Below are 25,376 nucleotides of genomic sequence, written 5' to 3'. Positions count from 1 at the left end.
GATGTTAAAAATACAGAAAATCTGCATATTCGGTATTACCATGTGGTAATAAAATATAAAAAATATTTATATCTTATGCTAAACTCTGAAACAGGAAACAAAAAATTGAACAAGAAATATTAGGAAATGTTTGCCTCCACAATTGCCCCCCAAAAATAGAATAAAAAGCAATTCCAACATCATACATACCCCTAAATGTTCCCAACAAAAGCTCAATGCTCAAAAACAAATTTATACACAGATCCATCAGCAGAAAAGTTAAAAGTTACGAGTCTCAGAAAATGGGGACACAAAGCAATTTTTTTTTATTTAAAATGTCAGATTTTTTTTTAAATAAAAATAAATAAATATATAAACCTTAAAACTTTGGTATTTCGGTAATCGCATCGAGCCGAAGCGCAAAAACAAAACTTTATATAGGGGTCTTATGGTAAATCCTGTAACTTTACTTGCAGTGTCTCGTGACTTGCGGAAAAGGTCACAAACATCGGCAAACCTGGTGCCAGTTTGGTGAAAGTCGGGTAAACGACAGAGTTTGTGATTCGGAGACCAAGCCTGTATCGGTTCTGACTTGTCAGCAGCAGGAGTGTGCGTCGTGGCAAGTTGGTCCATGGGGCCAGGTACAATCCTTCATGGTTTGTTTAGATTTGTTGTTTAGAACTTTGTATCGGTCTGGTGGATCAGTTCCATCCGTTTCGCCCCTCCTTGTTCAATAGGTCATATCCCCAAAATCGCCTTCGTCAAATGCCTTCATTAGACCACAAAATTATAGAGATTGTACAACTCTGGGATTACTTTTTTTTTTTTGCTTAAATGCATGTATTTGAGGCTAAAAATATATATTTCTCCAGTTTGGTTTTATGAAAGATTTTGCACCATTTTGCTTTTACAAGCTTTGTTTCCCTGCACATACAACTTTGGTCATATATCAGCTGAGAGGCGCTAAGAAAAAGTAGTACAAACTCTCCCATTGGACCCGTTAGTCACTGATGGATTCTCAGTAAACTCGTTCTGCAGCCAGCGATAGACAGTGCAACTCAAGAGGCTATAGAAGGCAAACAGTGCAATATTTTTTTTTAAGGAAACCTAATTACATAATTAATAGTGATGAGCGAATATGCTCGTTACTCGAGATTTCCCGAGCAAGCTCGGGTGACCTCCGAGTATTTTTTAGTTCTCGGAGATTTAGTTTTCATCGCCGCAGCTGAATGATTTACAGCTACTAGCCAGGCTGAGTACATGTGGAGGTTGCCTGGTTGCTAGGGAATCCCCACATGTAATCAAGCTGGCTAAGAGATGTAAATCATTCAGCTGCGGTGAGGAAAACTAAATCTCCGAGCACGAAAAAATACTCGGAGGACACCCAAGCGTACTCGGGAAATCTCGAGTAACGAGTATATTCGCTCATCACTAATAATTAATTTTTAGCCCAAAAATACATGCAATTAAGTAACAGAAAGCAAAAAGAAACTTGTCCCCCAAAGGTGGACATTCCCTTTAAATTAGATAAATATTATTATATGAGAATGTATAAAAATGAGTTCACACCACAGACCAAAGAATTTAACCAAAGCCCAAATTTCGAATCCAAAAGTTATTTGGTCCCCAGATTTCAGACTTTAGATCACAAACCCTATGAGATAGCAGCACTATGGGGAGGCAATGGGTAAGACAATGGACTGATGCATGGCGAGGCCGTGTGCCCACCAATGGGAAAACGCGAGCGGTCTTCCTGCCTCTCTATCTCGTCGGATGATGTCTGATTGGGGCTGGTACAACCCCATCCATATTTTCGGATGACCCCTTTTCCAACTCCCATAGCTGTGCTGGTCCGGAAGACCGCCACTGAACAGTGATGTAGAAATGAATCTTGCGTCTGAGTGCCGCGTACCGGAGTTTTCTAAGTCATTTTAGACTTTTTTTTAACTTCTACATTGAAAGGCATCAAATCAGCCATGTGTAATCGTAGCCAGTGGGTGAGCGAGCCGACCTCAATTTCAAATGAAATGTAGAGGAAAAAGTTATAGATTTTCCTAAATTGCCTCGAATTGCTCAAGCGTCGTCTCACAGATATAATCAATATGGCTTTATCTTCATGTGTAGTGTACAGCTTCGTGTGGACCTGGTTATCAGATGAGAGCAGTGAAATGCGTGGTGGGCGCATATGGAGCTGTGGTGGATGACAGCGACTGCAATGCAGCAACACGTCCTACAGACACTCAGGTGAGGGATGATCAGGATACGGAGAGGTTCCCTGCAGCCGGACTAGGTGCATTTACAGCGCCGGCAGAGGATGTAGTCGAACCCGAGCCTCGGTGCCAATGTTATGTTTGGCACCCTAGTACAGATTTTCCACAAGCTATAAGTAAGGGTCTTCCAGCATTTCTGTTTTAGTAGTAATTGATAAAAGGCATTTTCTTGATCGTTGTTCCTCTGTTATCCCTCCTGGAATTGTATGAATAAATTAACGACTGGGTATTACCATTCCCCAAACCACATAAGAATATCCCTACTCAATCTGACACTTTCCGACTGGTTATAATGCAAGGAATCTTGCTATTTATTCAATGGCTTTCAATTACTAGTACTAGTCATACTTTTTAAGCAGGGGCGGGACAAACTTTAATTTCCGAACGTGCCTTTCATGCTGTGACTGTCTTCAGTAAGGGTACCGTCACGCAGTACCATTTTAATCGCTACGACGGCACGATCCGTGACGTCGCAGCGATCGTATGATTATCGCTCCAGCGTCGTAGACTGCGGTCACACGTTGCAATCACGGCGCTGGAGCGATGCCGAAGTCCCCGGGTATCCAGGGTAAACATCGGGTTACTAAGCGCAGGGCCGCGCTTAGTAACCCGATGTTTACCCTGGTTACCAGCGTAAACGTAAAAAAAACAAACAGTACATACTCACATTCTGGTGTCTGTCCCCCGGCGTTCTGCTTCTCTCCACTGTGTAAGCGCCATAGCCGGAAAGCACAGCGGTGACGTCAGACGTCACCGCTGTGCTCGCTTTCTGGCTGGCCGGCGCTCACACTGCAGAGAAGCTGAGACGCCGGAGGACAGACACCGGAATGTGAGTATGTACTGTTTGGTTTTTTTTACTTTTACGCTGGTAACCACGGTAAACATCGGGTTACTAAGCGCGGCCCTGCGCTTAGTTACCCGATGTTTACCCTGGTTACAAGCGAACACATCGCTGGATCGCTGTCACACACAACGATCCAGCGATGTCAGCGGGAGATCCAGCGACGAAAGAAAGTTCCATACGATCTGCTACGACGTACGATTCTCAGCAGGATCCCTGATCGCTGCTGCGTGTCAGACACAGCGATATCGTATGGATATCGCTGGAACGTCACGGATCGTACGGTCGTAGCGATCAAAGTGTGACTGTGTGACGGTACCCTAAGGAAGAGGGGCTTCTAACTGTCCTTGGAACCGGACCCTAACTGTCTTTGTCCTTGGGGTACTCTTGAAGGTAGAGAGGCCTGAGTCTCCTACCTCACTATGCTCTTGTTAAACCCTGCCCCGCCCCATGAGGCACGGGACAGAAATGTAAGGTAAACAAGACACAAAGACAAAACATGGATAACAGAAAGCAACAAACATACAAACACTCACCAAATGTAAAGAGGTATATGGAGAAGGATAGGAATGTACCAACCAAATGGGAATAGGACAAAGAGGAAAGCATACACACAAAAACAGCACACAATAATCTCCAGTAGCAACAATGATCTCCAACTCCAATATAGCACAGTGTTTCCAAGGAGCTAGAAAGCAAAGCTTTCAGTGTCAAGACACAGAAGGTCTAACCAGGTTTTATAGGGATAGATAATTATTAGATCAGAAGCAGCTGAAAATGGAGCTGCAAGTTTCTTACCAACATACAGTTGTGGCCAAAAGTATTGACACCCCTGCAATTCTGTCGGATAATACTCAGTTTCTTCCTGAAAATGATTGCAAACACAAATTCTTTGTTCTTATTATCTTCATTTAATTTGTCTTAAATGAAAAAAACACAAAAAGAATTGTCCTAAAGCCAAATTGGATATAATTCCACACCAAACATAAAAAAGGGGGTGGACAAAAGTATTGGCACTGTTCGAAAAATCATGTGATGTTTCTCTAATTAGTGTAATTAACAGCACCTGTAACTTACCTGTGGCACCTAACAGGTGTTGGCAATAACTAAATCACACTTGCAACCAGTTGACATGGATTAAAGTTGACTCAACCTCTGTCCTGTGTCCTTGTGTGTACCACATTGAGCATGGAGAAAAGAAAGAAGACCAAAGAACTGTCTGAGGACTTGAGAAACCAAATTGTGAGGAAGTATGAGCAATCTCAAGGCTACAAGTCCATCTCCAAAGACCTGAATGTTCCTGTGTCTACCGTGCGCAGTGTCATCAAGAAGTTTAAAGCCCATGGCACTGTGGCTAACCTCCCTAGATGTGGACGGAAAAGAAAAATGGACAAGAGATTTCAATGCAAGATTGTGCAGATGTTGGATAAAGAACCTCGACTAACATCCAAACAACTTCAAGCTGCCCTGCAGTCCGAGGGTACAACAGTGTCAACCCGTACTATCCGTCGGCGTCTGAATGAAAAGGGACTGTATGGTAGGAGACCCAGGAAGACCCCACTTCTTACCCCGAGACATAAAAAAGCCAGGCTGGAGTTTGCCAAAACTTACCTGAAAAAGCCTAAAACATTTTGGAAGAATGTTCTCTGGTCAGATGAGACGAAAGTAGAGCTTTTTGGGCAAAGGCATCAACATAGAGTTTACAGGAGAAAAAAAGAGGCATTCAAAGAAAAGATCACGGTCCCTACAGTCAAACATGGCGGAGGTTCCCTGATGTTTTGGGGTTGCTTTGCTGCCTCTGGCACTGGACTGCTTGACCGTGTGCATGGCATTATGAAGTCTGAAGACTACCAACAAATTTTACAGCATAATAAAAGGCCCAGTATGAGAAAGCTGGGTCTCCCTCAGAGGTCATGGGTCTTCCAGCAGGACAATGACCCAAAACACACTTCAAAAAGCACTAGAAAATGGTTTGAGAGAAGGTACTGGAGACTTCTAAGGTGGCCAGCAATGAGTCCAGACCTGAATCCCATAGAACACCTGTGGAGAGATCTAAAAATGGCAGTTTGGAGAAGGCACCCTTCAAATATCAGGGACCTGGAGCAGTTTGCCAAAGAAGAATGGTCTAAAATTCCAGCAGAGCATTGTAAGAAACTCATTGATGGTTACCGGAAGCGGTTGGTCGCAGTTATTTTGGCTAAAGATTGTGCAACCAAGTATTAGGCTGAGGGTGCCAATACTTTTGTCTGGCCCATTTTTTGAGTTTTGTGTGAAATGATCAATGTTTTGCTTTTTGCTTCATTCTCTTTTGTGTTTTTTCATTTAAAACAAATTAAATAAAGATAATAATACCAAAGAATTTGTGATTGCAATCATTTTCAGGAAGAAACTGAGTATTATCTGACAGAATTGCAGGGGTGTCAATACTTTTGGCCACAACTGTATCCCGAGTTGGAGAGTGACTGACATCAGCAAAGCCGCCTCTAACGTTCACCTCTTAGCAACCAGTTCAAAAGGCATTAATTATGGAAGGAAGCCGCCTAACAAACCAAACTCATTTTGACAGGACTGTGAAACAGCTGCATGTCCGGGCATTCCAGAAACCAAACAGATCGTCCATAGCAAGACGCAGTGGAGATTTGGATCTTGGACACCCGTAAGTATATTTTATGAATGTGTCGCTTCCTGTTACTACCTCCTTGCCGTGCCTAACGCCATGTCTTTCTAAAATGCATGAGTCCCTCTCTAGATTGTCAGCCGTGATATTCCCAGGCCATATGTTGAGTATCTTATGCTTTAGTCTATGGATTTGACCTTATGAAAATAATAGCCGCCATTACGGTCATACCAGGGAGATGCCTGACACGGGTCATTAATCATATTTAACGTCTCTAGGAGAGGAACGTATTCCAGCCTGTGACCACCAATAAACACAGATGACTTCTGTTTAGTTTATATCACGTGCCGCATTTATAGAATCCGTTCCTAATAATACAGCTGCTGCCTCAAATTGTGCATCAGCTTTCAGAGGTCGTCCACATGAAATATTAGGAAACTGTCACGGATGTGTCAGAGGGTGCAGACCATCGCCCTACATCTGAATGCAGAAGGTCTCAGCAGTTCGCTTTGCAGATTTCTTCCTGGTTCTTCTGACTCTAGGACCCAGTGGTAACCTTCCCCCGGCTCTAGTTAACACACCTGGAACGGGGTGTTTATAACTCCCAGCTGGCTGCTGGAAAGTTGCTGGTGATATTTCCATTTCCATTTTCCTGTTGAGGCTTGGAGCTATAGCACTTCCTTGGTGTTTGGATGATGTCTGTGTTTCTCTCTGAGTCTACTCAAGCTAAGTGTCCCCCTTGTTTGTGTATCTCATCCGTCTTTAGTTATAGTGGGGATTGACTAGTGCTCATCTGTCCTTCCCTATGCAGGGCTTACTGCTAGGGTCGGGCAGGGTTTCGGTATCCTGCTCAGCGATAGGTACAGAACCTATAAAGGGAAGCTTAGGGCAGACAAAGTGATATTAGATTTACCTAATGGTCTCCACTCCCCCGTCCTAGTGTTTGGTTCCCGTCCCCTTATCCTTTCGTGTTGCACTTAGGCTATCCTACACTGTGCGTGACAGAATCGGTCTTCATCTAACCTTCCTTTTCCCCCCGCCTCCAACAGAATGAAGTGTATTTTTTCGATTGTACCATTTTTATTTAACATTTTATTGATTTAACTGGGTGAGATAGAATAAAAACAAAAAAATTGTGCTATTGTTTTTTTAGGGGGGGGGGGTTGTATTATTATTCACTACTTTGTTCAGAAAGTTACAACTGTTATGTTGATATAAAATGTTTTTTTTTATTATATTTTACTGTTTTTGCAAACTGAAAGCATCATGTTTTTTTATTACCATTTTACAGTTTGTATATTTTTTTTAAACTTTGAATATTTTATTTAAAAGGAATCTGATAGCAGCATAATGTAGAGACAGTTACCCCGATTCCAGACATGTATCACTTACTGGGCTGCTTGGTGAAGGTTTGATAGAAGCCCTGTTTTTTCTGATGTAGATGTAGCAGAGCTAAGACTTCTGGGCTCTGCATAACCCCGCCCACATCATTGATTGGCAGTTTCCTTTGTACACTGTATATTGTTATCAAGCTGTCAATCAGTTGAGGGGGCGGGGATACACGGTGATCAACCTGACTGCTCTGCACATGAGGCCTAGTCAGGCAGTGGTAATCTCCTGCTGATAAAACACTGATTGTTTTGAAACTATAACACACAGCCTCATAAGTGACACATCACTGGAATCGGGCTCTCTTGCTCTATATTATGTTGCTTTCAGATTAAATATTAAAAACCTGCTGATAGATTCCCTTAAAACTTCTATTTACCTTTTTTTCAGCTTCAGTAGAGAATTTGAACTTGCTTGTGCTTTTACTAGAGCTGAAGAACATACATAGAAATCCATGGGCCCTGTAGAGAAGGTCCAAAATTTGGCCCCCACCATGGCTCATTGGCTACAATTAAATAACCCATTGGGCTCCCTCTCCCATGGCATGTTGGCATAACCCAAGGAATGTGAGAGAGATAACAATCCTCCCATCTAACCCCTTGGATGCTGTAGTTGCTGTTCACCAAGGCATCCAAAGGATTCAACACAGCAGGATGCCGGTTGTGTAAAACAGCTGGCACCCACCTGGCTTAGTGCGTGTATTCGCTCTATGCAAATCCTTCCAACAACTTTTCTATGTATATGTCAGATGTTGGGAGAAGTGGACAGACACTAGTCGGGAGCAGGGATTTTTGAGACCAGCGACACCAGGTTATGGGCACAATAGTGGCCACCATTGGCTGTACGCCACTACTATAGCCTTTTGGTCCAGCCTCTAATGGGCTGGATTGCCTGGGCTACAGTCATCTTTCAAAAAGTTGTGTGCATTTTTGCAGCTTGGCCTTTCCCGCTAAACTTAAAGACCAAACGCAGTCATATTTCTAACAAAAGGCAGCCATGTTTTTTTGTGGACAACCGCTTTAAATATAAAACTTGAAGGAAAGGTATAGGTGCTCACTCTCTAAAACCATCTTCTTCCATAAACAGACCGTGAGACTTATTCGTCTAATTTATAGGATTACGTTCCATTACTAAAGCTCCCGTGTACTGTAAGGTTAGAAATCTCACGCGTAGAAGGAAAAAAAATCAATATTTTTGCTTGAGGCGTCGGGGGAAATAATTCTGGTTGTATCCTAACCATCAATCATTGTAATATTTCCCAGTGCTCAGCAACTTGTGGTAAAGGGACCAGAATGAGATACGTCAGCTGCCGCGACGATCAGGGTGCGGTGGCTGATGAGACGGCGTGCTCCCACCTGCCAAAACCTTCAGCGACTGAAGTGTGTACGGCGACTCCATGCGGACAGTGGAAAGCGCTGGACTGGAGCTCGGTAAGTGCGTCACATGGAAAAGAGGCATAGTAAAAAACTACAAAAAGGGTGAATTCAATAACAAAGATATTTTCCTAATTTTCAGTGCTCGGTGACCTGTGGCCAAGGGAAGGCCGTGAGGCAAGTGGTTTGTGTGGATTTCCTCGGCCAGTCCTTCGATAATAACGAATGTGATCCAGAAGACAGCCCACAGACCGAGCAAGAGTGCTCCATGTCCCCTTGTCAATATGTCAACCACGACTACGGCCGGCCCATTCAACCTTTCCCAAATGTAGACCAAAGAGCACGATCCAATCCGACCCTGGCCATCCTGAACAGGAACAGTGGACGTTCTACTGGCTCAAGCGGAAGTCAATGGAGAATAGGTCCATGGGGAGCGGTACGTTTCTAAATGCTCGTACGCACCATGATTTATCTCATACGTGACACTATTTCCATGACCAAATAATATTAGATTTTGGGTTTCGAGTTGTCCAACCATTGTGAATGTTTAACCAGTGAAGAGTCAGAGGCGCAATCCAATGGGTGCAGGGATTGCAGTCCCACCCGGATTACATGGTCGCAGGTTTACTAGTCATCTTGTGATAATCTCCTGCTGATGAAACAGTGATTTTATCAAAACAGCAAGCAGCCCAATAAGTGATACATCACTGGAATCAGAGTCTCAGCCCCTTCATGATGCTGTTTTTAGATTAGGTGGCAAAACACTGGTTAAAGATTCCCTTTAAGCAGTATAGGATCAGTGCGTAGAGGGAATCGTTCTAGCAGCTAAGCTAAATACATAGGGTCAAAAATAATGAGGCATAAGTCAAACGTTTTCCTATGTAACCGACTTGTCCCATTTACATGTTAGTGTTCTAGCACATGTGCCGGAGGATTCCAGCGTCGTGTGGTGGTTTGCCAAGACGAAAATGGGTATCCCGCTGCCAACTGTGATGATAGAAGCAAACCTGCTGAGCAACGGCCGTGTGAATCTGGACCGTGCCCGCAGTGGGCATTTGGCAACTGGGGAGAGGTAAATCCATTGAATGAATTCTACCAAGATGTATGAACTAGGTATGGTTACTTGCAGTCTACATGGGCAACTGACCTTATCTTTAGGTCAGGGCTACACTGCAACATTTGTCCACAATTCTCTGAAAAGTTTACGACAAAAACATTTCTGCAACTTGTCCGTGACTTTCTGCCGTGCAACAGTTTTGGTGCCCCGATCTTGCAGAAAGTAAAAGAACAAAGTTGCAGATAAGTCACACACAAGTGAAGTCTATGGGTTTAACTTTCCAAACATACCCACCTCGAAGCCAGACATTTTAGAATTCGGTAATAAATATATTATCCAAGATAAGTCAGGGACTCTAGAATAGTGATATCAAGTGCAGTATTTTACTTTGACTTTAAAGAGAGCCCGCCACTTGCCATAAATATGTACATTACCGGAGTAAAAAGCCGCCGGTCTCCTAAATCCGGCTTTGCTTTTCTTTTGTCTCTGCTCCTCTCCATTCCTGAGATATGGTCCTCTCTTACCTGTATATAATTCTAGTCTTGTGAGCCAAGTGGGTGTGGTCCTTAACCCTTCTTTAGGATTACGCCCACTTTGCTAAAAAGATTAGATTTACATACAAGGAAGAAGGGGCCATATTTCAGGAATGGAGAGGCACAGAGCGAATATACTCGGTACTCGAGATTTCCCGAGCATGCTCGGGGGTCCTCTGAGTATTTGTAGGTACTCGGAGATTTAGTTTTTCTTGCAGCAGCTGAATGATTTACATCTGTTAGCCAGCATAAGTACATGTGGGAGTTGCCTGGTTGCTAGAGAATCCCCACATGTAATCAAGCTGGCTAACAGATGTAAATCATTCAGCTGCGGTGAGAAAAACTAAATCTCCGAACACTAAGAAATACTCGGAGGACACCCAATCGTGCTTGGGAAATCTCAAGTACCGAGTATATTCACTCGTCACTACACAGAGACTATAAAATAACCCCGGATTAAGGAGAATAGCACCAAAATAGCATGCTTATGGCGAGCAACAGGTCCTCTTTAATTGTGCCTATTGCTGTTGAACTAGAGTTCTAGACTTATCTGTAGTAACTTAGAAGTTTGTGAATTAATTTCAAAATGGCCACCTTTGATGTAGACTATGTAACCTCATAATTAATGGTGGTTTAGGGGTCCCAAGCATAATAACAGGTTACTTTTACATTTATTAAAGGATGGACCATTATAGTGATGAGCGAGTATACTCGTTGCTCGGGTTTTCCCGAGCATGCTCGGGTGATCTCCGAGTATTTGGATGTGCTCGGAGAATTAGTTTTCCTCGCCTGAGCTGAATGCCTGTTTGTTAGGGAATTCCTACATGTTTTCAGGATGTCTAGAAGCCGTAAATCATGCAGCTGATGCGATGAAAACTAAATCTCCGAGCACTAACAGATACTCGGAGATCACCCGAGCGTGCTCGGGTAGCCCCGAGCAACAATGCTACTCGCTCATCACTAGACCATTAAAAAATAGTGTTTAGCTCCAACGTCACCTTTAAATGGGTCCAAAGTCACCTTTAAATGGGGTTGTCTTCTGCTCGACTTTTGTTACTGTGTGCAGTTGATCCTCTGCCGGGTCCATCTAACCATGCCCATTATGGTTCAACAGTGACGTTTTGAAAAATGGTCTCAATTTAAAAATATATATATATGTACAGTGGCTTGCGAAAGTATTCACCTCATCCCTTCACCCCTTGGCATTTTTTGTGATTTGCTACATCACAACCTGAAATTTCACTGTTTTGTTTTTTTTTAGTGTTTGCATCAGTTCATGTATAGAACATGCTGACAACTGTGAACATTTGGTTTTCTTTTTATTGTGAAGCAAACAACAAATAGGAAAAAATAAATGAAAACTTCGTTGTGCATAACTATTCACCCCCTTTAATCAGTACTTTGTAGAGACTCCTTTTGCGGCAATTACAGCTACAAGTCGCTTTGGATAAGTCTCTGTGCTTTCTACATGTTGCCACTGAGATTTTTGCCCATTCCTCAAGGCAAAACTGCTCCAGCTCCTTCACGTTAGATGGTTTCCTCTGGAGAACAGCGATCTTCAGGTCTGACAATAGATTCTCCATTGGATTAAGGTCTGTGACTAGGCCACTCCAAAACATTTACACGTTTCCTCTTAAGCCACTCAAGTGTTGCTTCAGCAGAATGCTTTGGGTTATTGTCTTGTTGGAAGGTGAACCTCCGTCCCAGTCTCAAATCACAGACAGATTGAAACAGGTTTTGCTTAAGAATATCCTTGTATTTCGCACCATCCATCTTCCTCTCGACTCGGACCATTTTCCCTGTTCCTGCTGCCAAAAAATATCCCCACAGCATGATGCTGCCGCCACCATGTTTCACTGTGGGGATGGCGTTCTTGGTGATGAGCTATATTGGTTTGGCGCCAGATATGGCGTTTACCTTGATGGCCAAAAAGTTTCTTCATACCATTGGGGAGTCTCCTACATGTCTTCTGGCAAACTCACAGTGAGCATTACAATTTTTGCGTATAAGTAAATGCTTTTTTCTGCCCACTGTTCCATAAACGTCATGGAGTGCACGCCTTATTGTGGTCATATGGACAGATCTGAACTCTGCAGCTCCTTCAGGGTTACCTGTAGTCTATTGTGCCTCTCTGATTAATGCCCTCCTTGCTCGGGGTGAGACTTTTGGTGGGCGGCCCTCTCTTGGCAGGTTTGTTATAGTACCATGTTCTTTCCATTTGATGATAATGGATTTGATGGTGCTTCGGGGAATCATCAGAGATTGGGATAATTTTTTGTAACCAAACCCTGAGTTCTACTTCTCAACAACTTTGTCCGTGACTTGTTTGGAGATCTTCTTGGTCTTCATGGTGTTGTTTGGAGAACCCCTTGGTCTTCATGGTGGTGTTTGGAGATCTCCTTGGTCTTCATGGTGTTGTTTGGAGAACCCCTTGGTCTTCATGGTGTTGTTTGGAGATCTCCTTGGTCTTCATGGTGTTGTCTGGAGAACCCCTTGGTCTTCATGGTGTTGTTTGGAGATCTCCTTGGTCTTGATGGTGTTGTATGGAGATCTCCTTGGTCTTCATAGTGTTGTTTGGAGATCCCCTTTGTCTTCATGGTGCTGTTTGGAGGTCTCCTTGGTTTTCATGGTGTTGTTTGGAGATCTCCTTTGTGTGCTTTGTAGATCTCATTGTTCTTCACGGTGTTGTTTGGAGATCTCCTTGGTATTGTTTGGAGATCTCCTTGGTTTTCATGGTGTTGTTTGGAGATCTCCTTTGTGCGCTTTGTAGATCTCATTGTTCTTCATGGTGTTGTTTGGAGATCTCCTTGGTCTTCATGGTGTTTGGTTAGTGGAGCCTCCTGTTAATGGTGCTGCAGCCTCTGTGTCCTTTCAGAGAAGGTAAAGTGTATATACTGACAGACATGTGACACTTAGATTGTTCACAGGGGGAGTCCTGTCACTAAGCAATGGACTTAAGGAGGTAGTTGCTTGCACTAGAAATTTTTAGGGGCTTCATAGCAACAGTAGTGAATAAATTTGCAGATGCCAATTTTCAGTTATTTGATCCCATAAATTTAATTTATGCCTTTATTTTTCTCACTTCACCAACTGATGCATCACACACAAATCAGATTGCATAAATATTTACACACAGGTTGTAATGTAACAAAATAGGTAAAAAGCCAAGGGGGTGAATACTTTCGCCAGCTATTGTATTTTTAAAATTTAATGATTTCATAGCTACATTTTGGGGAAAATATTTTTTAAATGCCCTTTACTTCAATTCTTAGTGTTCGAAAAAATGTGGTTCCGGGACAAGGACAAGACTTGTCGTATGTCAGAGACCTAATGGGGAGCGATTCAATGATCTGAGCTGTGAGATTCTGGATAAACCCCCAGACCGTGAACAATGCAACACTCACAGTTGTCCTCCAGACTCTGCGTGGAATACAGGTCCTTGGAGCTCGGTATGACCATAAATATATCTATATATTATTTTTTTTTTACTAATGACAAATGGAATTTTATCCATCATTTATTTTTATAAGACCGAGGTCTTCCATAATATAGATTGAACGCGGTTTATATCTGATCCTTGCACTTAGTGATGCTTTAGACACAATTGTCAGTTTTGATGTCAATCCTAACTTCTTTTCTGCTGTAAAATCAGTTCGGCATGTTTTTCCTTAGAAAAGAACGAGCTTTTTATTCCTTTCACCGCATCGTGTTATGTCAGAACGTGATGCGTGAATGTTCTCTACGTTTTTCCCAAAGGACTTTTTAGTAGAACTATCATGTAAATTGCACATAAAACAGACACCAAAATCGCTCATAAATACACGTGTAATATGTGTGTTACGTTATCGTGAAGAATATTGATTTTATTAGTTATTTTTATATGACGAAATTTATATTTTAGGGATTTTTTTTTCAATTATTATTCTAAGTTACCGTTTGCTATACAACCATGGTACGTCAGTGCAGTTCTGTGGTCAGACTCCTCAGGCTATGTTCACATTCATTGCTGTTTTGCTGCATTTTTTTTTATGCAAACTAATTGCTGCTTTTTACAGGCCAGCAAAAGTTATGAGATTTTTTCTTTTCCTTTTTTTTTCTGCCTGAATTTGAGCACTACAGTATTTTTTTTAATTTGCAGCCTGTCATTTCACATAGAAAGCAACGAGAAAGTGAAAAAATGCAGGAAATGAACCCAAAAAACGCTGCAAAAAAAGTGGGAAAAAAAATGCTGCAAAACAGGTGTTTCGTACGCTGCATTTTTACTGTCAAGAGAGGAGGTTTTGGCTGCAGCAAAAAAAAACTTTGTGTGAACATAGCCTTAATATCAAGGGCATTTTTAGGACCTGTGTTATAATATTTATTTGATGTTGTGTAGAAGAATATTTGTTACATTCTCTAGATAACAGAGAATTGGTTGTAGTGTGTGATATCCAGAAAGAGGACAGACATGGTAAAGGGAATCTGTTAGAGGGCATTTGCTATGTAAGCTTAAATTAGCATTATGTTTGGGCAGAGAGCTTGATTTCAGGGATGTGTCACTTACTAGGCTGCTTGGTGCCAATTTGATAGAATACCCGTTTTCTCTGCTGTAAATGTAGCGGTGCTCAGAATGCTGAGTTGTGTATGACCCCGCCCACACCCCTGATTGGCAGCTTCCTGTGTGCATTATCAGCAAGCTTCCAATCAGTGGTGGGGGCGGGGTTACACATTAGCTGGACTGCTTGGCACAGGTCGCCTAGTCCAGCGGTGATAATCTCCTATTTATAAAACACTGATTGTATTAAAACTACAGACAGCTGCTGGGTAAGTGGCACATCAGGATCTCTGCCCTACTTTATGCTGCTCTCAGATTAAATGGCAAAAACCTGCTGACAGATTCCCTTCAATGATGTGCAAATTAAATAATGGAAACAAAATATAGTATGAGCACCTTGTCATTCCACCAGTGAGGTCATTAATGGTTTTCTGATGAATATTTTGCCATAATGAAAGCACGTGGACAAATCATCAAGAGCCACTGATGGAAACTCCTCTGCATTTGCAGACCAATGGCGTCCTTGATGTTCTCCATGAGAGACAAGTTCCAGAGATGTTTGAAGCCATGGTAGCATGTTTAGACCACACAGGCTGCTCACTGTAACTCAAGCAACATGTGGTCTGCCATTGTGGTGTTGAAAAATGGGCTCCAAGGACATATTGGAGAAATAGCTGCACCAATAGTTATGTGAAGATCTGAGGTTGTGGGTTGTAATAATTACCTAGGCAGGTTAACAGTGCAACTATTTTTTATTCCTTACATCCATGGTCTTACAGCAATTCTGAGTAGATGGTCACAATGTAATGTTCCCAGCTCACAAGATGCCATCCTGAGGACAATAGTTCCACTGCCCCCGTGCCTGGCGATACCCACGGTCTCCCAACTTTTTGTTGTCTCACAGCTTTTGTATCTCCTACCAGTATAGTCTATAGTCACAGTCCATGCGCCATACCACGACTGTAGCACGTCTTCCACTTCAACTGGCAACAACAGTCCTTAAGATAGTTCCTCACAATCCAGACAATAGATTTCAGGACCGTAGCACGTGTATCCAGCTCCAGCCAGCAACCACATATGGTATAGTCCCAACCAGGGTCTCCAAACGTATTTGTAGGTTCAGTGATGGGCAGAGGGGCAGACTGGTATTCCAAGCTATTAGTGTATCTAGAAAGGAGAAAAGAGGGGTCCGGCCACTGTACACACCATAATCCTGGGAGTAGGACCAGTGTGATGTTCCCTCGTGAAGGCCTCTTCATAGCATTGCCCGTGAGGTCTCATCAGATTCGAAGAATGGCACAAATTGATCCATTCTGTACTGCAACTAAAATTAGACATCATATATGGAGCGGCCCCCAGATGCAGGACAGTGGGGTACTCAGATCCGGGTCTCTCTTGGTTCTGAGGATGTCACGGTGGCCCGACCCGGTCTGTGGTTCTGCTAAGGGGCGCCCAATAAAAGGTGTAGGTGGTGGTGTAGGTCGCAGTAAATAACGAGGACACAGGGTTGCAGTCTCATTACCTCTTTACTGAAGGCTTCGGCATCCACAATCCAGAGCACTGCTAACAGGGCTGGCTGAGACCGGCCGGTCCGAAGGCACCTCCAGAGTTCCCTTTGCAGGTGGAAATCAGTGCCTACCTACTAGCGCCTGGGTGTTGTAGTACCTCCCTGCTGAGCACCACGTGATAGTCCTCACAACTGTCGTGTATGTTTCTGTTCTTTCTCTCCGTCCCCCAGATGATATGGATAGGACGCACCCGTATGACGGGGTAGGCCTGGAGTTATTTTATAGGGACCCTAGAGACGCCCCTCTCCCACAATTGCCTCCGTTGTCTTCATTAGGTGATTTAGGTGAGGCAGCCAACCTATAATTAACTGCCCTGCCGTTGATTTGAAGTAATGCGTGGAGCCCAATACTTCCTCGGCGTTCCGGCCGCCGGCTACGTGCCTCAGTAGGATATTGCCGATCTCGGGGCACGACTCCTACTGGTTCTATCGCCTTTGTGCTGTGATCTCGTTTCTCACTTCTCCACAGTATACTTCGCTTTGTGTCCTTTCTTAAGATGCCGCCGCAATGAAGTGCAGGCGCGGCTCCGTAACGATCTGTCCTTTCGCTAGGCCTCTGTCAGGATCCCACCCCTGACAGGGACCCCCCTGGATCTTCCCAAGCAATGCTCTTCTCTCACTAGATGTTACCTGGGCAAAACCCAGTCAGCTTCTCCCTAACTTCCTATCCTACTCCCAGTTTTACCAGAGTGTGAGGAGTGGCCGAATACATAGAACCTTTTGCTCCCCCTGGTGGCCGGAGTGTGAAGTGTAATGTGTGACTGTGATACCTGGTCAGGTGAACTCCTTTAGTGCCATCAGATGTACCATCACTCCCCTTAGTGGCGGAGCGTCAGTACTGCAACGACCAGGACTCTGGGGCGCTGCATATACAAAGCCTAAGGTGTCACCAGTGGCTACACAAAGCATCGGGAGGCATTTTCAGCACAACAAGCTACAAGCCATATGTTCAGCTACAGGTGCTCAACAGCTATAATGCTGCTGAGCAAGACCACAATGGAGGCTGGAATGGGGGTCTGTCCTCTACAGCGATGATAGCCGAGATTGTTATAGAGACCACATGGCCAACGCTATGAAGAGGCCTTCACAATGGACCGTGTTCAAGAAGCCATTTTTCAACACTACAACACCAGGCCACATTATGCTACTGTGAGCAACCTGCAAGGGCTATACGTGTTACCATGGCCTTCAGCATCTCTGGACTTATCCCACATCGGGACATCATTGGAAACCAATTGCAGATCTTGATGACTTACAAGGCGATCATACTCGATATTCAATGAATTGAGATCTTTTGACACATCATTAACATGTCTATCCATTTTGTAATTGTGTGTATATGACATTTTAGTTTTAGGTAATACTTGAATTTCCCATAAATTAACAATTTTACAATTCTGGAGCATCTTTTCTTAGAACTTGTGCTCCTGAATTTTCCCCATATTACTGTAGAGATGAGCAATTCGATTCATGCTGCCTTGGTCCGATGTCCAGTTCTCTATGGCAGTCTGTTCACTTCTACCCCACACCAATTAGAGGGCTGGACTTTCCTGGTGAAATCCGTGGATAATAATCATATATATTTGGCTACCTTTACAGTGACAGGCTCTGTAGAGACTTGCTCTTTGGTCAGGGGCCCGGTAACACCCAGTAGTAGAGTTGTTGTGAGTCAATTCTAAGGACCCAGGCCAGGGGCCATGTCATTAACCTATGTCCACTGGACAGGACCCATGAGAATTGCCTCCTACCTCGACAGCATCCATGGCTTTTTTTTTTTATTAGACGGCCTGGCGAGACATCACATACGGATTATGCTACAACAATGGTGTCGAAGGAGGCTAAATCAACAAGAGGCCGGGATGCCAAGAGCATGGGGGGCAGTATCCAAAGACCACACAATACTTAACTGTCTTCTAGACCAGGTCCTGTGAATCAATTTGGGCCAACTCTACCCAATAGTCAGCTTATTCACACATTTCCAGGAGGGATTTCAAAGGGTCTAAAAATCCCTAAGACCGAGTATTCAAGTATTTAGTACAAGACATATCCGGAAAGCTGCCATGTTTTCTTTAAAGGGGTTCTCCTGAATCCAACATTGCTTATTCCTTGTCCCTGCACCACTCCGTTTCTGAGACGTGGACCTCTTTTTCCTTTATATAATTCTAATTTCTTTTTTCAAGTGGGTGTGGTCCTCAAGAAGACTCTCCTAAAGAAGAGTGGAGAAACACTCCCACTTGGCTACAAAGACTAGATTTATATGCAGGGAAGAGGGTGGTCATATCTTAGGAACAGATATGTTCCTAAGATATGGTCCTCTCCTGTATATAAATCTTGTGGGCGTTCCCCTCAACCCTTCTTCAGGATCACGCCCAGGTGGCTAAAAAGACTAAATCTACATACTAGGAAGAGCGGGTCATATCTCAGTTACAAGTGACAGGTCCCCTTTAAATAATAGTTATCAAATGTAATTGTTTATCTAGGAGTACTGTATGAGAGAGAATTCATCTGTGCAACAAAGGGACATGTACCTGAAATGTGTTAACTTTTTTATTTTGTTTTCCTTATTTTTTTATTCTCCTTGTATTTATTTTTTTTCTGTGTAAAATGGCGCATAAAATTCCAAATATTCCGACATATGTTATCACTTACAAAACTGAATGGGATATTCTAATGAATATTCATATTTATAATATTTATTGCATAGAAAGTATCACATTCTACAACAAACTGTTCTTTCATTTTACAAATCTGTTTTTTTTTTTTAGTTTTTTTATTGTAATGTTTTACGATGTGTTGTTCGTTTCTTTCTAAACAAGACGTTACATATTCCGTTCTATATGTAATTGTCAAACAAGATTGTATTAGGTGTTGCTTTTCTCCTTTGCATTTTTTTTAGATATTGTGCAGAAATTATCTTTTGGTGCTATTTCATATTTTTATATATATATAAATATGTTGCACATTTATATATACATATGCTTCTGGGGGTTGTACAAATGTGTAAAAAAAAGAAATGATTATAATTGCATTTTGTAAATGATGTGACCGAGGAGTTCAGTGCCACCTTCGCTGTATATTTCATTCTCACAAATTATATTATCTGTTTATATATACATGCATATATAAATATATATTGTATATACGGTATATATATTTGATTCTACGGCACTTTATGAAAAAAAAAATATTTGTAATTTATTGAACTCCCATTTTAGGCATGAGGTTAAAAAAATTAATGCACAGTTTTCTGATGATATCCCAAAGCGATTCAAATTCTCTCGCTGTACCTCTGCTGTAAATGAATATAGGCATCAAAGGGAACCTGTCAGCATGTTTTCTGGCTTTATTGGCACTTGTGTCCCAGTAAAAATGATACCTTTTTTGTAGAGATCCGATGTACCAGTCATGAGAAATCTACAGTAGAAATCTTATGCAAATTATGCTGGTAGTGCAATGTGGGTGTGTCAGTGTAACTGCACGGACATGCCCCAAGTGCACTTCCAGCTTAATATGCATAGGACTTCTACTCTAGATTTCTTATCATTGGTACATCGGATCTCTACAAAAAAGGTATCATTTTTATCAGGACACAAGCGCCAAAAAAGCCATACAACTACTTCCATATGCTGAAAGTGTCCCTTTAAACAAACAGTATTAACATGAAGGTTACTTCTGATGTATTTAAGACAATTTCTGAAGAAACTATTTAGTCTAAATAAACTTTAAATAACACGTCTCTTATTTATTTTAAATATCTTTATTTTTTTAATAACAGCGTCAGGTTGGCATTGAAATGTACAAATTATATAATGAAAATGTCGATGTAAAGGTATAAAAAAAAATCCAAAAATGCCTCTATAAATATAAACAAATGTGGACTTGTAGTCCCATGTGATATCAAGTTTTACTTTGCAATTTCCCAGGGTTTTAGTGAGCGAGCGGTCTCAGTAGCTGTGTCTCTCATACCTTGAAAGTAGCTTTAGCACAGAAGAAAGTCACAGCACAAAGCACTAATCAGCTGTAAAACTGCATCTAGTCAAATAAATTGTGCATACAAATAAAAATATAATGCAGATTATTTATTGGGTCACATATCTGAATATGTTGGCAATCCTTTTCGCCATACCATTAACGCAAAATATTGTATGCTTGATCAAGACAAATGCGAATGCTCACTAGAGTCACAGAGCATGGAAAGTATCATCCATAAGATTGTTCAGCAGCGGCATTTCTATGTGCGTGGGTACCAAAAGCCGCATCAGCATTATTAATGTAGACAATATTTATTGACAGGAGTTTAGTATCTGAACTTGTTCTACAAGACCACGAATGGTGAATATTTTCCTCTTGGTGGACTTCTGGTACTCTGTTGTATCCCAACATGGCATTCTTTGAAGGGTAGCTAAATATTTGTTGATAAGTTATAGCCCCTGCCTAATAGTTTGGGGGCTGTAACTTTTTTTTTTACTGAGACTGTACACTGCTCTGCTCACTCTCTCTCGAGAGATCTTGATACCTTGGCACTTAAGCCTAGTCTATGTGGTTTCCACCTTGATCCTTGTGACACTAGGACACTTTTATGGTCACTTCTTGGCATAATTTGATGTCATCAGTGTGCCAGTCATAGCTCCTACTTTATTAAAGGGTCATTCCAAACTTGTCCACAGGTTGGACTGCTGGGACGACCTAAGGCTCCTCACTGATCCGTGATCAGGGCTCTAAAGTGCCACCACTCTATTCATTGACCATAGGACTTTCAGACCATGCTTCGCCACTGCTTCTGTCAAACAGGGTATTTGAGAGCCCTGTCCACTGTAGGAGTAGAAGTGTCAGTGGTGGAACCCCAGCAATCGGCAAGATATCCCATAATGTGGATAAGTGGAGCGACTTGGCCACTACATACTGCAAGAGGCAGAGACAAAATTGAGGAGTTCAAGATGGAGGGGACTGGGTATATAAAAGATAATGTTACATACAGACCTTTACCATAGGTATGCTATATGTCTAAAATATATTTTCAATGGATATTGAAGATGTCTGGTTTAAAAAAAAAACAACAATTTTCAAGTAGCTTTGTGGCAAGAGAAGACCCTATTTGTAACTTTCATCAAATAACCAGATTATAAAGTGAGCACAAAGCACATCTTTCATTATGGAGGACCCAACATTTTAAAGCTAGCCTATTATTTGTTTAAGGCCATCATGTAATACTTATTTTCCCCTGAGGTGCTGCTGTAGGGAAATTGAACACTTGCAGTCAGGTTCCCTCACAGATTTAACTGATTTTAAATGATCACTGGGTGTCATTACAAAACTGCATATTTTTTGGGGGGAATCACAAAGAAGAGATCCCCCATAAAGGGCTTCTTCAGGAAAAGGACAACTAAACAAAGAAAGAAAATGTTGTTTTAAATGCATTCCTAAATGCCTTTTAAACAGTGGTTTTTGTCTTGAGAGGTAACCACTGTAAAATAGCTGGTGTCTTATTACACTGAAATAAATCTGTCCAGAATGTAGCTTCACAGTACATAGTATTGGTTATTCCCAGATCTTCTTACCTCAATACCCTTAGTATCTCCAGTATTAGATCAGGCAGATAGGGTGGACAGCAGTGTTAGCAGCCTCTTCTTACCTCCGCAATCCTGGTATCACCATTGCAAGATCAAATGGACAAGGTGGATACCAGTGTGAGCAGCTTCTTCTTACAACAGCACCCTGGCTTCTCCAGTATTAGATTCGATAGTCAGGGTGGACAGCAGTGTGAGCAGTCTCTTCTTACTTTAGCACCCTGATATCTCCAGTATTAAATAAGATGGACAAGCAGGACAGCAGTTTGAGGAGCCTCTTCTTACCTCAACACTCCTGGTATCTCCAGTATTAGATCAGATAGGATAGACAGCAGTGTGAGCAGCCTCTTCTTACTTCAGCTTCCCCAATATTTCCAGTATTAGATTAGAATGACAGGCTTGATAGCAGTATGAACAGCCTCTTCTAACCTCAGCATCGCTCATATATCCAGTATTAGATCAGAGTGACAGGGTGGACAGCAGTGTGGGGAGCCTCTTCTTACCTCAGCACCCCTCGTATCTTGTGACACATAGAAGCTGCACTTCTGATTTAGAATCATCCAGCAGCTATAGAAGTCAACATGAGTTATAGCAAACAGGGAGTTGTTAGCTTAGCCCCAGGGGATACTGGGAAAGTTGTTATTGTGTCCTGGACATCCAAGAGTAGAGTGTGTGATAGAGAGTCTCCTGTCAGACTGAAATCAGACAAGCTGTATAGACCAGTTCTTCCTGGGAAGTGATTCCTATAAGCAGTCAGGACAGCCAAGATCATCTATATTACCTCAAGATAGAAGTGAGAGAGCTACAGCACCGGACTCACCCCCCTCCCCCCACTTCACTGCATGAGCAAGGTACAGTTCTGCTTAGGCTAAAACACTGTGTGAAGAGAAGTTATTTGTGAAGAGAAATTTTCTGGGAAGAGACTTTCATCTGTCGATGAAGCATTGCATGAAGAGAAGCGATTCTATGTGATGAAAAGAAGCTTGAATAAAACCCCCGTGATCAACTTCAGCTCAGAACTGTGTCATAGCTGTGTGCCTGTAAACCGTTATCCCCCCTCTACTGTACAGAATTATAATTGATGGTCGCCCTGAGTAAGATTTCCCCAGGATTCCAACAAGAACTCATGTTTCCTGTGTATCGCCTTCATATACTGAGTGGCATGCATGCAACAATCTCCAAAATAAGATCAGATAGACACGGTGGACAGCAGTGTGAGCAGTCTCTTCTTCAATCATATCTCCAGTATTAGATTAGATAGACAGAGAGGACAGCAGTGTTAGCAGCCTCTTCTTACCTCAGCACTCCAATGATATCTCCAGTATTAGATCACATAGACAGAGTGGACAGCAGTGTAACCAGCCTCTTCTTACCTCAGTACCCCTGATATCTCCAGTATTAGGTCAGATAGACATTGTGAACAGCAGTGTGAGCAGCCTCTTCTTACATAAACACCCCTGATGTCTCAAGTATTAGATCATATAGACATTGTGAGCAGCAGTGTGAGCAGCATCTTATTACTTCAGCACCCCTGATATGTCCAGTATTAGATCAGATAGACATGGTGGACAGCAGTGTGAGCAGCCTCTTGTTACCTCAGCACCCCTGGTATCTCCAGTATTAGATTATAGACAGGGTGGAAAGCAGTATGAGCAGCCTCTTCTTACCTCAGCACCCCTGGTATATCCAGTATTAGATTAGACAGGGTGGACAGCAGTGTGAGCAGCCTCTTCTTACCTCATCATCCCTGGTATCTCCAGAATTAGATTGGACAGGGTGGAAGCAGTGTGAGCTGCATCTTCTTACCTCAGCACCCCTGGTATCTCCAGTATTAGATTATAGACAGGGTGGAAAGCAGTATGAGCAGCCTCTTCTTACCTCAGCACCCCTGGTATATCCAGTATTAGATTAGACAGGGTGGACAGCAGTGTGAGCAGCCTCTTCTTACCTCAGCATCCCTGGTATCTCCAGAATTAGATTGGACAGGGTGGAAGCAGTGTGAGCTGCATCTTCTTACCTCAGCACCCCTGGTATCTGCAGTATTAGATTATAGACATGGTGGACTCTAGTGTGAGCAGCCTCTTCTTACAACAGCACCCCTGGTATCTCCAGTATTAGATTATAGACAGGGTGGAAAGTAGTATGACCAGCATATTCTTACATCAGTACCCCTGGTATCTCCAGTATTAGATTAGACGGGGTGGAAGCAGTGTGAGCAGCCTCTTCTTACCTCAGCACCTCTGGTATCTCCAGTATTAGATTATAGACATGGTGGACACTAGTGTGAGCAGCCTCATCTTACCTCAGCACCCCTGGTATCTCCAGTATTAGATTATAGACAGGGTGGACAGCAGTATGAGCAGCCTCTTCTTACCTCAGCACCCCTGGTATCTCCAGTATTAGATCAAATAGACAGGGCAGACACCAGTGTGGGCAGCCTCTTCTTACCTCAGCACCCCTGGTATCTCCAGTATTAGATTAGACAGGGTGGGCAGCAGTGTGAGCAGCCTCTTCTTACCTCAGCACCCCTGGTATCTCCAGTATTAGATTAGACAGGGTGGGCAGCAGTGTGAGCAGCCTCTTCTTACCTCAGCACCCCTGGTATCTCCAGTATTAGATTAGACAGGGTGGACAGCAGTGTGAGCAGCCTCTTCTTACCTCAGCATCCCTGGTATCTCCAGTATTAGATTAGACAGGGTGGACAGCAGTGTGAGCAGCCTCTTCTTACCTCAGCACTCCTGGTATCTCCAGTATTAGATTAGACAGGGTGGACAGCAGTGTGAGCAGCCTCTTCTTACCTAAGCATCCCTGGTATCTCCAGTATTACATCAGAACATTTTAGAAAAAGGCGTAGATAACAAGGCAGGGGCTATTTTAATTCTATAGTGATCACCCCACTAAACTGAAGCTAATTGGCTAATTAAATACATTTAGGAATTAATACATAATGACATTTTCTTTCTTCCTTTCCTTTTTGCATTTCTAGAAAACCCCTCTAAACTATTTTTATATTACCCTAAGGAAATATCAAATGAAGATTGCATCGGCTGTAATCTTTGGTAGAGAAAATAATTAAAGATTAAAATGCTTAGCTGCGCTGCTAAATATGTGAACGACAGGCCACCTTAAGAATGTCTGCATGTTTATACTGAATAAACTTGGCCTTATGGTTTACAGACTTAAAGTGCGGCATTGTGTATAGAGGATAGTGTTAGCGATATCTGTGTTTTCTCTTTTACAAGCGTGTAGCATAATGGACTTTTTGCAAACCCAGACAAATGAACACTTCCGAGAGCTTGTTTGACTTACGGCAGACTCAGTGCATGTTTGCGCAGCTAAATAAACATGCGCCCTTTTTTTTATTTTTTTTAATAAACAATGGCCTAGAGTCTTTGGGATAATACAACCTTGTAAAATTTCGCATGGAGCAGCTGTGGGGGGTTTGATTACTTCCAGTATGTGACCCTGAAATGATATGAAGGGCTCTTATAAATAATACATGCAAATACATATCTTGCAAATATTAGAAGTGGCTGAGCGGTTCGGTGACGGGTAGCAGACCTCTTGGGTGACTTCCGATGTGTTGACGTGGATTAGGATGACGAGACGGATATTTCAGAATATCAGGTGCATTAATGTTAAATTACAC

General features: G+C 42.5%; 1 protein-coding gene across 2 annotated transcripts in view; it reads left to right on the top strand.

The window, feature by feature from the left end:
- ADAMTS9 (ADAM metallopeptidase with thrombospondin type 1 motif 9) overlaps positions 1–25,376 on the top strand; it is a 218,896-nt gene that overhangs the window by 105,223 nt on the left and 88,297 nt on the right. For both annotated transcript variants that reach the window (XM_077275942.1, XM_077275943.1), the window contains 7 exons: positions 456–620; positions 2,104–2,223; positions 5,657–5,746; positions 8,359–8,526; positions 8,612–8,905; positions 9,380–9,541; positions 13,332–13,508. In XM_077275942.1, coding sequence (XP_077132057.1) covers positions 456–620; positions 2,104–2,223; positions 5,657–5,746; positions 8,359–8,526; positions 8,612–8,905; positions 9,380–9,541; positions 13,332–13,508 — 1,176 coding nt within the window. The remainder of the gene's footprint in view (positions 1–455; positions 621–2,103; positions 2,224–5,656; positions 5,747–8,358; positions 8,527–8,611; positions 8,906–9,379; positions 9,542–13,331; positions 13,509–25,376) is intronic.

The sequence above is a fragment of the Ranitomeya variabilis genome, chromosome 8 (assembly GCF_051348905.1).
Source record: "Ranitomeya variabilis isolate aRanVar5 chromosome 8, aRanVar5.hap1, whole genome shotgun sequence".
Taxonomy (NCBI): domain Eukaryota; kingdom Metazoa; phylum Chordata; class Amphibia; order Anura; family Dendrobatidae; genus Ranitomeya; species Ranitomeya variabilis.
Note: the sequence above shows the minus strand (reverse complement) of the source record. Positions and strands in the feature narration are given on the sequence as shown.